We start from the raw sequence: 14,501 nt of genomic DNA, 5'->3' as shown, positions 1-14,501 counted from the left end.
AGTAATTTCCATGGTGTGTTTTTTTTTTTTTTTTTAATAATAGTGTTTTCACAAATGTGTACATTATTTACATAAAACAGTTGCATAATGGAAACACACTGGTTGTGCTGCCTTTTCACCCATTCTGATCTATTCGGGTCTCCCTCTCTTTCTCTCCTGCTGTGATCTACGTTCTTACCACGTTTCTTATTTTAGCCATTCGTTTGCATCCCAAACGTTATTTCCCACCATGCTCTAATGCGTTAAATCCACGGATTCACAGTCTGCTGGTGCTGATCCTCAGCGGCGATCAGACTTTCTGGCACACGTGGAGTCTGGCCTTGGAGGAGTAGGTCGCGTCCTTCCAGACCTTGCAGGACAGGCCCTTGGCGCAGTCGCATCTCTGGAAGATTTCCAGCCCGTGAGAGCCCTTCTTGCGCTGCTTGGTGCAGACCTCTCCCTGGTGGAGCACTGGCTTGCAGATTTTGGTCCAGAAGTGGCGAGCACAGCAAAACCCTTCCACGCAGTCTGACGAGCGCAGGCAGGGGTCTCCTTCGTGCCCTGCAGGGTGACAGCCAAGAGACACTACCATGACGCCTGAGGACAACAATTCCACTTTGTGCTCAGAAGCACATAAGATATTTTCACTTATATTACACTATCTTCTATGATGGTGCCATTTATAATGAAAAGTCTTGAATTCGTACCAATTGGCTCTCTCTCTCATCAATCATTGGTGCTGTCTCTAATCACTATCATCTGTTTCCATTATTTGCCATCTGAATGTGAAATCTAATAAATAGCCAGGACTTTGCTTCATCTTTTCTTATACCTTGTCACCATCTGCTTTTGAAATATTTCCCTGATCATTTTTTTTCCCTATAAGGAGAGTGCAAAAAAAAAAAAAAAGTAAAAAGATTGCTTTCAAATTAATTAATCTGATACCTTCTTGGAAGGTCTAAACAGACATCTGATTCAAGGAGAAGGCTGAAATTGTCAGGTATTCCTAAGACCACGTGTCAGTTAGAGTCTGGCCAGGGATAACAGAAACTTCGAGTGTTCAGACAGGAGATATTTAATGCAGAGAACTGGTCACACGGGGAGTAGGAGAGGTAAGAATTATCAGAGGAGGGTGAGACCATATGGAGATTGGCAGCCACAAAAAGCCACACTTAGGGTGGAGGACCCCAAGGAGCAGATGTCAGGACTGGGGCTGGAATTACTAGCCTGGAACCCCAACGGGCCACAAGGCAGGAGACAGGGACCCCAGGACACTCCGTCGATAAAGAGCTGGGAGACAGAGCAGAACAGAAATGGCCATCAGCCCATCTGAGGGCAGACAGCCTCAGGGGCCACCAAGAACTCATAATAAAACATATGCGGAGGCACAAATCTGGGTGTCTTATTCCAAAGACAATTAAGTCAGCGAACAGCCCCACCCGTCGTGGCAGGTGGATGCATCATGTATGTAAAGCAAACACGGGCAAACTTCTCTGCAAAGTGCCGGATTGCAAATATGTCAGGGTTTTGAGGCCCCGTGGTCTCCGCCGCAATCCTCAGTTCTGCTGTTTTACTGCAGAAACCACCATAGATGAAGCCTAAATCAACGGGTGAGTCTGTGTTCCGGTTCAACGATGTTTAACAAGAGCCAGGAGGCAGGAGAGACTGGGTCACAGGCGACAGGGTGCCAACCTCTGGGATAGAGGGTGTCTGTCAGCCCAGGTGTAACTAATCCAACTCGCTAGCCGTGCAAAATAAGATTTCTCCCATCTGCCATCAGAAAATTGTATGTACAAGTGAATAAAAATTATTAGTAAATTTGGAGCTGTACTGTGACACAGAATCTGTTGGAATAAGGAAGGGACTCGCGTAATCATGAATGCATGTGAGTTTGGTGGAGTAGAAACGGGAGACATGGGGAAGGGATTGGGGACTTCAGGGAGCATTAGGTTTCAGTAATCTCAAGCTTTCAAATTTTACTGTTAGTGATTAGGTTTCTCAAATATTTTGACACAAGGAAGGAGACTGGATGGCCATACCTGACGCCACAATAAACTAAATATTTCTGGTAGGTTAGTTTAGGGACAGCATTATCATCTGGCTGTTTAGTGAAATAAAGTTTCTGAATCAGAAAAGGTGAGAAGATGACCCAAAAGCTTAAGGATTTAATCACGCGTCGGTAAACATTTATGTTCTCATTTATATTTTGGAAGACATTATCGTTTGGTATATGTGTGCCAGAAATATCTGTATGGGAGATTTCTTCTAAATTCCGTGTAAAAAGGAAAGCCTGTTTAGAAAACGGCACGACTCATCCAGGCCCTGCAATTCTCACAATATATATGACGATTTAAGATCTCCACGAAATTTCTAGCATCCTCAGAATTAATAAATTCGGTTTAAATTTTGCTATTAGGTACTTTTCGTAGTCGTTTTTTTTTTTTTTCCAAAACCAATAGAATTAATTATGTGTATTTTTCTTTCACCTCTTTATAAAACAAGAAATAACAAACGTAACTACAGACAGCCCCACCTTTTATATGTGACATCTTGGCGTGTGGCCTTCCCAGGTTCTGCCACCCCAAGTCGTGGTTTGAGTAGTGGCCGTGGTTGCGGTCTCTGTGCCGGGCGCCTTCCAGGGCTGGGATGTGAGGGGTCAAGATGCTCTCAGTGACCGGGATGCAGAGGCCTGGGGACAGGCATGTCAGCGGTTAGGCTAATTCAGTTCTACCAAGCGTAGCACTTCCCAAGCATTTTCCTGATGTGAAGCAGGAGCCCATTTCCCATCTATCTGTCTGTCTGTCCATCCATCCATCCATTTACTCGTTTACTGAGACTGAGTAGAGCAAACTTAGCCCTGGATCCAGGCTTCCTTGATTGGAATCTTGCCTCTCTCAAGATCAAATGACCTTGGGCAAAAATAGGAATAAAAATAGCATTGATTTCACTGAGTTATTGCAAATACATGTGAAATGCTTAGAATAATGACATAGCAAAGAATCACATTCATGTTGGCTATTAGTATTTTTAAATCAGGGGACCAGACGTACATCTTCTGGTTCCAGGTTCCTTTCTTAATCAACGATATACTCTTCGTCTACACTGTGAACTTCTCTAATGGTGTGAGATTCTCCTTCCCTCACCTCAAGTCCAAGGTACTCATAGCAGATCTATGCCCAGAGGTCAGGAACAGGGTGGGAGTATAAGCCTAATTATGTTCTTCTGTAAGACTAAGTGTATATTTCTTTTCTTTTCTTTTCTTTTTTTTTTTTTTTTTTTTTTTGAGACAGAGTCTCACTCTGTTGCCCAGGCTAGAGTGAGTGCCGTGGCGTCAGCCTAGCTCACAGCAACCTCAAACTCCTGGGCTCAAGCAATCCTCCTGTCTCAGCCTCCCGAGTAGCTGGGACTACAGGCATGCACCACCATGCCCGGCTAATTTTTTCTATATATATTTTTAGCTGTCCATATAATTTCTTTCTATTTTTTAGTAGAGATGGGGTCTCGCTCTTGCTCAGGCTGGTCTCGAACTCCTGAGCTCAAACGAACCGCCCACCTCGGCCTCCCAGAGTGCTAGGATTACAGGCGTGAGCCACCGCGCCCGGCCCTAAGTGTATATTTCTGATTACCTTCTGCAATTATTTAATTTTTTTTATCATGTGTTGTTTGTGATTCTTTATTTCGTCATTAATGCTGAACTGTCTGCCTATAAATTCCTTGAGATTGGGTGAATCCGGGCTGGGGGTAGAATCCTGTGTCTCTACTTGATGGAACCAATCTCACTCCATCACCTAAGAGTGAGTCACAGAACATCTTGGTGTGAAACTGGAAGAGAGACCACAACTGCGTTACTAACTCACACCAGGCTCCTGTCTTTGGTTCTTCTGCCTGTGTTCACCCAAGCGTGTGTTGGAGGAGAACGTTTTGCTATTTCTACACGACACTTCAGTGTGGCGGTGTGCTAGTGTGGATCATCACATGTAGAAGGTGGTCGGAGTCCAGGACAACTAAGACCTGGGAGGCACCCAGCTCATCTTACCCCACCAACACCACCCCTTACAGTTCAGCAGTGTGAGCTGCAGGATGCGCTCCTGCAGGACAAAGACAGAGGCCCATGAAGCTGATGGAGCCCGTTTACCGTTATTGCAGCGGGTCCCGGGGCAGCACATGCCATCTCGGTGACAGCGTTTCTTTTTCCTCCGGCACACCATGCAGGCGGACGCCCCTTGGTGGGGACTGTGGCAGTATCTCCCGACCTCGCACTCCTTGTCGCTGCTGCAAGGGTAGGCCTGTCGCCAAGCGAGACAACAGCGAAAGCAAAGGATTAAACCCCATGGCACTCGAATCGAAATGTGACCGTCCTGAATGTTCTGAGCATAGCTGCAACACAGCGACACTTATTCGGGACTCCATACTGATCGTTGATGGTGACAAAGATAAAACTGACACGATTCATATATTGTCATCAACACAGCTTTCAAGTGAGGACTCGGTCTTTCTGTTGATGAGCGGAACCTCATGAGTGACTCTGGGGTCTCGGGAACAGTTACGGCCACTGCACTGCTGCTAATTTAAGGCCATTCATCGTGGCCGCTCCGCTTCCCATCTGCTAAACGGGGACGCGAGGAAGGTTAAATAAAACAACAAAGGACTGTGATAGGAACCAAAACGTAGCTCCTGCCTGATCATGCAACAGATATTTTAAGAGTGACTCCTCACAATCCCTGCCTGCAAAGAGCAAGGAGGAGAGATGCTTCCAGAGCAGGGTGAGGCCAAGCGCTGCTTGGCACAAAGAAACGGAGAAGCGAGGTGTTCGTGCCAACCATGGTGACGAGCGGTGGCCGAGTCTGAGTGGCTGGAGAGGGCTGAGCTGTGGTTACACCCTGTGCTCTCAGGGAGCAAAACAGCCCCCCAAGCTGAAGCACCTTCGGCTCACATGGAAAGGACTTGTGTTCACACATTTCTCTACCAGGTAGCCTGCAGAAGGCTGCTTAAGCACTGTTTTATGTGTATATGTATTATATATATAAAACAGTATATAATATATAATGCATTGCATATATTATGTAATATGTCATATATTATACATTATAATATATAATATTATATAATGTTATATATTATATATTATATGTTGTATATTATATAATATGTTGTATATAATATATGTTATATATTATATATAATATGTTATAACATATATAATTTATGTACTCCTTACCTCTTGGAAGTTTTTGAAACATTTAAAATGCTCCTGTTTTCAGAGACTGAGCGTTGAGAAACTAAGACGTCACACCACACATTAAACTTAACTCATCGTCTGAGTCAGGGAGACTTATCTGTTGGCCTTTCTTTCGTTTGGGCATTTTTTTTCCTTCTGATTTTCAGAGTCACACATGATTTTTTTTTTTAAATTGAGAAATGCAAGCTATAAAAAGAATCTAAGTACATGTTCTCAGGTATGTAGATGATAGGAATATAAAGTGATGGGAGAAAGTTTCCGTGACTCTCGGATAGTCATGTGAGCGCTTTACTGCGGAATGAGGTTTGACGGCCGAACTCTGTACGCGTCGCTCACTCCTTTTCCTCCCTCTCCTCCTTTCTCTCTCTCTCTCTTCTTTCCTCCCCCTGCCCATCTTGTGCGTACGTCTGTGCACATTCAGCCCCCATGTGGTTTCCATTTAGATCTGATCATCTTAAATTAGAAAAAGGAAACGTGAAATTTATGTGTGCATCTGAGGGGAAAAAATATATTTTAGCATTATTACAATTTCTTGTTTACCCCTAAAAGAATTACATGGAAAAATCACTCACTTCCGATTGGAAGTGATTTTTCTGCAGGATTGCATAGTGGCAATGTTGGATTGCATACGTTATAATTGGAGCCAGATAAAGCTATAAAATGAATTTGCATATTATTTTCCCATTTTGTAATTCCGTCATTAGGCATGAAAGAATCTGAATGAGGTTGAACCGAGAGTATGAGGCCATTTTTCAAGAATCCAAGACTGATGAAAACAAAACAAATGTCACTTCCCGCCTTACCACACTCGTCCCCCCAAGCGATTTACCCCTTCATATTTAAACCCATTAATTTTAATTGTCATGCCATTCACATGTTTCTGATTCATTTACATTTATTTCATCAAATTGTTTTGCAAGAAACATTTGATGTCTTACGAGTTTCTTTCCTTCCTCAAAAATAGGACGTTTTCTTTCAACGGAAATAAACATGTGCCACATAAGACATGAAGTGCTATTTACAACGCAAACAGCAAGTGCCCGAGGGATTCTGAATATAGAATGATGCTGGGTTCTAACCCTAAAAAGTAGTCTACGTGGTAGGCTATGGTATTTATTAGTTGTTATTGATAGTTATTTAATTACAGTTGTTTGCTAAAAGTAGCAGTGCATAGATGCAGAAAATTGTGAAAAACCCATCACCATCTTCCCATTCTCAGCTGATGGGAAATGGAAGATATTAAAGTGGCAAATATTTGGAGCAGATGATATTATAAAACGTGGTATGCACAGTAGTGTTTACTTGAATCGGATCGCAGTAAAATTATCATAATTCAGGTTTTATCGCGGGATGCTCACTTTGTCCAAAATAGAAAGTACGTTAGAGGATAGGTAGTTTTATTATGCTTTAATATATCTCTTAATTAACTCTTATTAAAAATGACGTAGGAAGGGAAAATAGGCTGAGATAACTTCTTAAAATTTGAAAGGTCATGGATATTGTGAACTTGAACCTGGAATCCCAGAACGTAAACACCACGATGCTCTCTTTGGAAATTAAAAAAATAAATTTTAATAACTGAAAGGCAAGGTTTTATCACACAGCTGTTAGTCTACTTAGGAAACTCCTGGATCCAATAAATACCCTTTACGTAGGAATAAAGTCAAGAAGAGATGAAATGGATTAAATGAAAGCAGATTTCAGGGAAGGCAGGTGATTTGGGGGCAGGCTTTGCCTTCTGAAGTCAGTGCCTCCAGCACAGATCTCAGCCATAAAGCTTCCCTTGGGGAACCATCAACAAGAAAACTTGGAACATGAGAAGATACGGATCTAACTCATTAATAGCAATTCTCATGTTTAACAAGCATCATGCATTATTTTTCAGTAAAGGGTTTTAAACCAGGCATTTTCAACTCAGGTGTGAGGGCTCTGCAGCTTGCCATTGGGTTTTTCCCCCGCATTAAGCCCTTTACAGAGTCTGAGCATGGCATCACAGGGGAGAGAGAGAGAGACATGGTCAACAGCAGCCATGTAGGACCCTGAAGATGTGAGGACTGTGGAAACCAAGGGACAGCTGGAGGGAATCGTACACATTAATAAAAGCGCTATTCAGAAATTTCCACATGGGAAATCTTTATTTTCCATCTAATTTGGCCCCCGAATGCTGTTACCTGGTCCTATCTGATGATGGTTTTGTGACAAGAAGTGGGCTTGAGTACCTTAGGCTAAGTTTCCATTTAACAAAATCAATACTATGCTTATCTGGTGCTTATGTTAGAGGTGAATAAAAAGAGGCTGATTTTTATTTCACTTGCTTATGAAATTTTTAATAGTGGTATTTTCATGGCTCTTCATTTACTCAGACTTTAGGTGAATAGACGAGAGAACTTTTCTTTTTTGTCTGAGAACAACAGTAGTCTGTGTGAAAGATTGGGACTCAAGTGAATGAATGAGGGAGAGACCGTAGTGCGCCTGGGCCATACTGAAATGTCCCAGAGCTGAATCAGAAATCTGGCTTCGTGAGCATCCAGAGACACTTAGCTTTCATGTAGGCGCGTTCATTACTCACTCTTGGTCGCAATTAGGAGATGAATTAATTTGGGACACCTAATAATAGCAGACGACTGGCCATAAATTAAGGATGCTTGAGAGCTATCCATGCTCAGGCCAAAAGACAAAGACGTTTTTGGCCAATCCCCCTTAGGCTAAAAATAGAGCGGTTTCCACAAATAGCGGTGCCGGTTATTATGGTCATGACACGAACTAAAAAAAGAGTAAACACATTGGACACAGCTTGAAAATAAAGTCTATCAGAAATTAACATTTCTCTTTAGTATAAAAGGCTTTTTTTTTTTTTTAAAGGTCCATTTCCTCTGTGCTAATTTGGAATCATCATTTAAAATTTTAGCAAAGAAGGGAAGGGAGGTGAAGTGACTGCTGGGAATAAGTAACGTGTCCTCAGTGGCACAGAATTTAGGGACAGTGGGCCACTGCCTGGGCTCTCCGGCCTCCCTGCAAGGTGTCATGAGAACGGGCATTTAATAGGGTTTAATGCACACGTAGGTAAGATCATTAAGTAGTGATCTACGTGCTGAATGTAGAGATTAAAAAAATAAACTTGGCCAAACATCTCCTTCAAGAAGCCGCCAAATAAATACCAACAGCATGTCCAGCTGCAGCTGCTGGAAAGACAGACTCCTCGAGGAAAACGGTGACAAGTCCGCAAACATTTTCTCATTCTGTTTCTTGATAGCAGTCTCAGGTACACTTAACGTCAGTGTAAACCAGCGTTAGAAGCAAAAGGCCATCATGCCAATAATGATAATGAAATAACAGTCTAGTGAGCAAAGAGAAATGAAATATAGCCAGTCCATCTTATTTGAGCTAATTAAGCTTTTTCCCCCCAATTAATCTCAAACCTGTACAGGGAGAAAAGGCCTATTAATTCAAGACTTATATTTAGGGTCAAATTTGTTCTTATTTTTCAAGAACTGCCCATCCGTTAGAACACGCAAATGCAGTACTGAAGTCATCAGATCCCTAAGCATAATGAGATGAGAAGCAGTTTCAGGTATCTGGGCTGTCCTGACCACGGAATAGACCTTTGGCCACAACTGAAACCTTAGTTTGACTCTCAAGTTTTCAAAATAATGATATTGTTCCCGTTTGATGATGAGAGGGGAAGAAGAGAAGAGAGAAGCATCGCGCGGTGTTCGTGTGGGACGGCCACCCATCCGGATTCTCGCAAGACTGTCCCAGTTCTGTTGTTGTTTTAATGAGGACAGTCGTTTGTCCCTGCCGGCGCTGTTTGTAACAATCTCAGAAGGTTTTCTGGAGCCAAAAATAAGTCAGCAGCCGGGCAGGCAGCAGAAAGCCCGCAGGGAGAAACCCGGCTGTGGGAATGGAAAACATCTGAGGCAAAGTGGAGAGAGGGAGGTGCCAGCGCGGAGCTGGGGACGGGGACGTTTCCGGGGTCTCTGTGAGCACAGCAGAAGGTTGGCAGTTGTGTCTGGGAAACCAGATCAGACTGGCTCGCCCTTCGTCCTTAGAGAAAGGATTGATTTCCTTTGTTGCAACGTGCTACGTGATAGAGCTGTATTTCCAACAACACGCAAGATATGCTACCCTTAAGGTGGTCGTTTCAAAGTGAGACCCTAAGATTGCAACTGCAGGAGGTTCGGGGACCTGTAACTCAATGTGGCCATGTGCAGCTGTGTCCTGTCTGCCAAAGCCTGTGCGATCTCATCTTTCCCTTTGTCTGCGATAACCTCCAGGGGAGAGAGGTGCGCCACGTGCATGTTTGAGGATTCGCGAAGGTGAGGCCAGGAGGACTGAGCTATGTTAAATTTGAGGGGGAAAGTTCAGATATTTCATGATGTTCTGAATGTGCAGTCATAGCTTCATTAGGACAACTGCTTGGGTATTTATTCCATATTCAATAAATATTTATTCAGCCCATATTTATCAAATGCCAACTATGATCCAGACACAACTAAATTCAGTGATCTGCAAATATTTTGTCTGTTACCCCTAAAATAATTTTGAAAAAACATACATCCTTTTACATAACTGACATCTAAAATTTCTCAGCGTCTGTTTAAGCTTATTTTATTACTATGATATAGTAAACATTTTATAAGATGATGTTTGCATGGTAATTTGACATGATTCAATAAAATGTCTTTTAACTACTTTATTAATCAAAGCACACTGGTCCTAAATCAGTCACAGCATATTTATCCATGAGCATGTTCCCTTGAAAAACTGGATAGTCTGGAAAACGTTTAGTTAAATTTTAAAATATACAAGTCATCACCGCTATTTTTAATGTTCTGCATCCAAAATTTCCAACCGGGGCAAAGTTTCACCGTTAAAGAATTAACGGTAAGATGAGAAAATAAAGCACCATTGTGAGTTTCAGATGTTCTGAGCAATCATTAAGAATATCACTGTTAAAACCAAAATTCCAAACTTTACTTTAATTCGTTACCCCAAAATTCTACTTTAATCCGTCATCCAAAATGACAGATGTTTTTATAGATAGAGTCTGACCATGTTGCTCAGGCTGGAGTGCAGTGGCGAGTCACAGGAGCGATCACAGCATCCTGCAGCCTCGAACTCCAGGCCTCCAGCAATCCTCCCACACCTTAAGCCCCCCTAGCTGGGGCTGTAGATACCGCCACGCCCGACCCCAAATAGTTTTTGTATCTCTGGCTAATGCGGTACATTAAGATTTGGAATACAAGAGGGTGTTACCTCCTTTTCTACCCATAAAAGAGCAAAACGAATTATTATAATACCAGGCATATTCCTGGACAATTTTAAGAAAAAAGAACCATGGAAATTGAGGATCTGGAAATTGATTCCATTATAACAACTCAAGCTGCGCACGTCATGGAAAATCTTTCAGTACATTTTACACACATTCATTTTAAAGCTGAAGTAGTTTGAAAAATGGCTTTTGATGACAAAAGTTCAGAGCTGAGAGAGTATCTACTAAAATTTCCTGGATTATAAATTAGCAATGAGAGATTTCTTCCAGTGGTCTGTTAGTTTCCCCAATTAGTTTTCCCAGAAAAGCCTCGCTTGAATCCTGAGACAGGGTAGTTCTATGAAATGGGGGGAAGGTCCTCTCTAACTTCAGGTTCTCTACCCTGTTCACCGTATGTCGTTGAGCAGAAAGGAGATTCCAGGAAATTCTCCACTGTGAGCACAGACCACGTTCTCAACTGTAAAGTGCGTTACTGCTGTCGACCACGGCGTGACTCTGAACTAAGCTGTCCCGCACAGTCCTAGCACCCAGCAAAATCTCAACTGCGTGGTTTACAAGGCACTGGACTATTGTCGGTTTTGACCCATTCCCCTCCCTCGCTTAAGATACGTAGGATAAAACCCTTTTATTCATGCTCTGGAAGCGGCATCTCAGGCTTTGCAACAGGGGTTGGGGACAATGTGCAATTATCAAATTCTTCATAATTCTGTAACTGTTGAGCGTATTTGTCCTAACCCAAACACAGGAAGAAACGGCACGATTTTAAGGTCTCTGGCAAATCTGATGTTGTCTGTAATATAAATTTTCATTGTAGGTCGCCTTACAGATTTGCCTGACCTCGTGACCTTCAGAGAAGTTACACGGCAGGACAAATTTGAGAGTTCTGTTGCAGTCGGAGTTATGCCTCCAAAGTTAATTTCTTGTGCGACTCTTAGCTAAGTTACTGGATCTCAGTTTCCTTCTTGATCAACCTGATGTAATTGCTAAATTCAGTAGCGTTTCCCTACTCGCCTCGTCATAAACATTCCATGGGATTTCTTTATAAACTGCTTACTCACAGACTCCTAGAGGTTTTATTTCTGTAAGACTAGATGGGGGTCCAGGAATCTGTATTTTTAACAAATATTGTCCCAGTGATCATATGATCAAGGTAAGATGGGGGAAACTGCTATATAGAATCGCTGCAAAGATGAATCACACCTCCCGTGTACATGTCACCTAGACGATGCCTGGTCTATACACGATGGGGACCCAGCAGGGTCTCCAGATAGACACGGGGCCAAGGGAAGGACTGGCTCTCTGATAGCATGAGTCTGGGCAGGAAACTCACTGACGACAACAACTATTTCCAGGGAAGTTCATCTTCACTCCTAGCACTTAGCCACGGTGCTTAGGGGTGGGCTTGAGAGTTTCTAAAGCTATATAAAAAGTAAAATAACACATGACACGCACACCAGTGCGCTTTGGGAGGAGGAGAGCGTGGACTCAGAGCTGTCAGCACGCCATTACGGCCGGACTGGTTCACATCCTCAAGTGCTGTACACCTGTGTCTTGCTGGCCAGGCCTGACTTTGCAGTTTTCTTTGTATCTTGTACACTGTGAGTCCTTACACAACAAATATTCTTCTTCCCCGTATAAAGCATGATAAATAGATTATGTGTGTTTTTATTATTTTCTGTTCTTTGTAATAACATCAACGCTTTCTTCTTTTTTTTTTTTTTTGAGACAGAGTCTCACTCTGTTGCCCGGGCTAGAGTGAGTGCTGTGGCGTCAGCCTAGCTCACAGCAACCTCAAACTCCTGGGCTCAAGCGATCCTCCTGCCTCAGCCTCCCGAGTAGCTGGGACTACAGGCATGCGCCACCATGCCCGGCTAATTTTTTCTATATATATTTTAGTTGTCCATATAATTTCTGTCTATTTTTAGTAGAGACGGGGTCTCGCTCTTGCTCAGGCTGGTCTGGAACTTCCGACCTCGAGCAATCCACCCGCCTCGGCCTCCCAGGGTGCTAGGATTACAGGCGTGAGCCACCACGCCTGGCCAAACGTTTTCTTTTTTAATGCAAATTACATTTAAAATTCAAAAATTGATATTCAGGTAGATAGGATATCAGACTTTCAAATTACTGTTCAGAAAAGACCTGCTTTGTGATCATAGAATAGATCACAGTTGGTGAATATGTCTGTTCCCCAAATGTAAACACTCATGAGTTTAATGTTTTTATATGAGGTGAAGTGAGTAATTTTTAACTTACATTATGGGTTTAGAAATGAGGGCATGAGATTCTTGTGAATATGCACATGTAAAGATATGTATATATGTATATACACATACATACACAAAGATATGTGTGTGTGTATTATCTCAAGAAATACACCCAAGATACGTATAACACAGTTTGCCCACAGGAAGGTGGACAGGGTTATTGAGAACAGAGGAAAGAAGAAAATTCAGTTTACATGTAAACATTTTAGAACATTGCATAATTTGCACTAGATGCATATTAAAATTAATACAATTTAAAAAGGAAATATTATAAGATCAAAGTGAAATTTCTTACTCCTTGCTAATTTATGCCTTATGGTTTCATATTAAGAAAGCTTAGAATAATTTGATTTTACTAGAGTCAGGGCTTCCTCCAAGAGGTGTGAAGCGTCCAGACTGAAGTTTCTAACATTATTCAGGTAATAGATAAACTAAAAGCCCAGACTTCGCCACCACACAATATATCCACGTAACAATATCACACTTATACCCTTTAAATTTATACAAATAAAATTCAAACATACTGAAAAATAAAATTTGGCTTTATAAATTTTATACCTTGTTAGCAGAAGCAGACTACCAATACAACATTAAAATACACACACATACACACACACACAATGCGTTGTTGCAACAATTACTTAATTGACTGATGTTTACAGTCGTGGCTGATTTCATTTACTATAGAACATTCAATCTGCAATGCTTCTCTAATCTCGTTTAATTCTCTTTCATTTCCTGCAGGAATTAGGGCAGACTAACAGTCCAATGGCCACTGGCCACATTCTATTCTGATTTTGAGGAAACAGCTGAGGGAGGCAGATAAAAGTTAAAAGATTGTTCTTCTATGGTCGGGAAGGTAGATAAAAACACAGCAAAATATAACCCTCAATATTCATTCCGTAGTGAAAGGACTTCTAATGTCTGTTTCAGAGGAGACACTTTAAGCCCCATGTAAATATTGCCTGAAAATTCTAAAACGTTCCATTTGAGGTCAGAGTCTGTAAACAAAAGGGCAGGTGGAGTTTTAACACTCCTGGTGTGCTGCAAGGAAGGCACAGACTGGAGAAAAAGCTGCCCCAAATGATGACCCGGAGGGTTGGAGTAAGATGTTCCTCAATTGCCATCAGGACGAGGATGAAACTGACTAAGAAACCTTTGATTAAGAAACTAGAGTAAGGAAGAGGCGCCCAGTCCCACCACAGAGCTCTGCTTAAGTCATTCATCACTCTCTGCCTCTGCCATTTGGAAGAAAATCAAACCACCATAGGTCTGCGAAGATTCTTGGACCAGAAATGTCTGCCTGGGATAGGGAAGGACTTAGCTGCAAGTTACATCCCAACAGGATGAAGGACTTTAACTCCTTGAGCAAGCCACCTTATCTGTTAGTAAGAGAAGGGAATGGAAATTATCTATCCTTGTTATTTCCCATTTTCCAGCTGAGACCTTCTCTGGGTATATCAACCCTGTACGTAGATAACCTGTGAAATAGGTAAGAATCTGTGTTTCATTCTCATTTATTTGGAATGTTCAGCTGATATTGATAAGAAAGATCTTACATTACCAATTTATGCAAGGAGCGCTCTGAGTACACTTGCATTGTCAATTTAATCATTTCTGGCTTTCAAACCTCAGGACAAACTATAGTTGAGAGAGCTTGGACCAGTCTCCGAGTCCCAACATAGGGACAGGGTTAAAGCCTCCTGGTAGAAGAGTTACTTGACTTCCTGACAGATGAAATTTCACA

The 14,501-nt window shown here is 42.1% G+C and overlaps 1 protein-coding gene across 1 annotated transcript in view; it reads right to left on the bottom strand.

Moving 5' to 3' along the window:
* Positions 1-289: 289 nt before the first annotated feature.
* Positions 290-14,501, bottom strand: part of DKK2 (dickkopf WNT signaling pathway inhibitor 2) — an 81,508-nt gene continuing 67,296 nt past the window's right edge. The window contains exons 2-4 of the mRNA XM_069459197.1: positions 4,115-4,265; positions 2,513-2,668; positions 290-540 (exon numbers count right to left, since the gene is read on the bottom strand). Of these exons, the coding sequence (XP_069315298.1) occupies positions 290-540; positions 2,513-2,668; positions 4,115-4,265 (558 nt within the window). The remainder of the gene's footprint in view (positions 541-2,512; positions 2,669-4,114; positions 4,266-14,501) is intronic.

This window comes from Eulemur rufifrons, chromosome 26, assembly GCF_041146395.1.
Source record: "Eulemur rufifrons isolate Redbay chromosome 26, OSU_ERuf_1, whole genome shotgun sequence".
Classification (NCBI taxonomy): domain Eukaryota; kingdom Metazoa; phylum Chordata; class Mammalia; order Primates; family Lemuridae; genus Eulemur; species Eulemur rufifrons.
The sequence above is the reverse complement of the archived record's forward strand: the minus strand, read 5'-3'. Positions and strand labels throughout refer to the sequence as shown.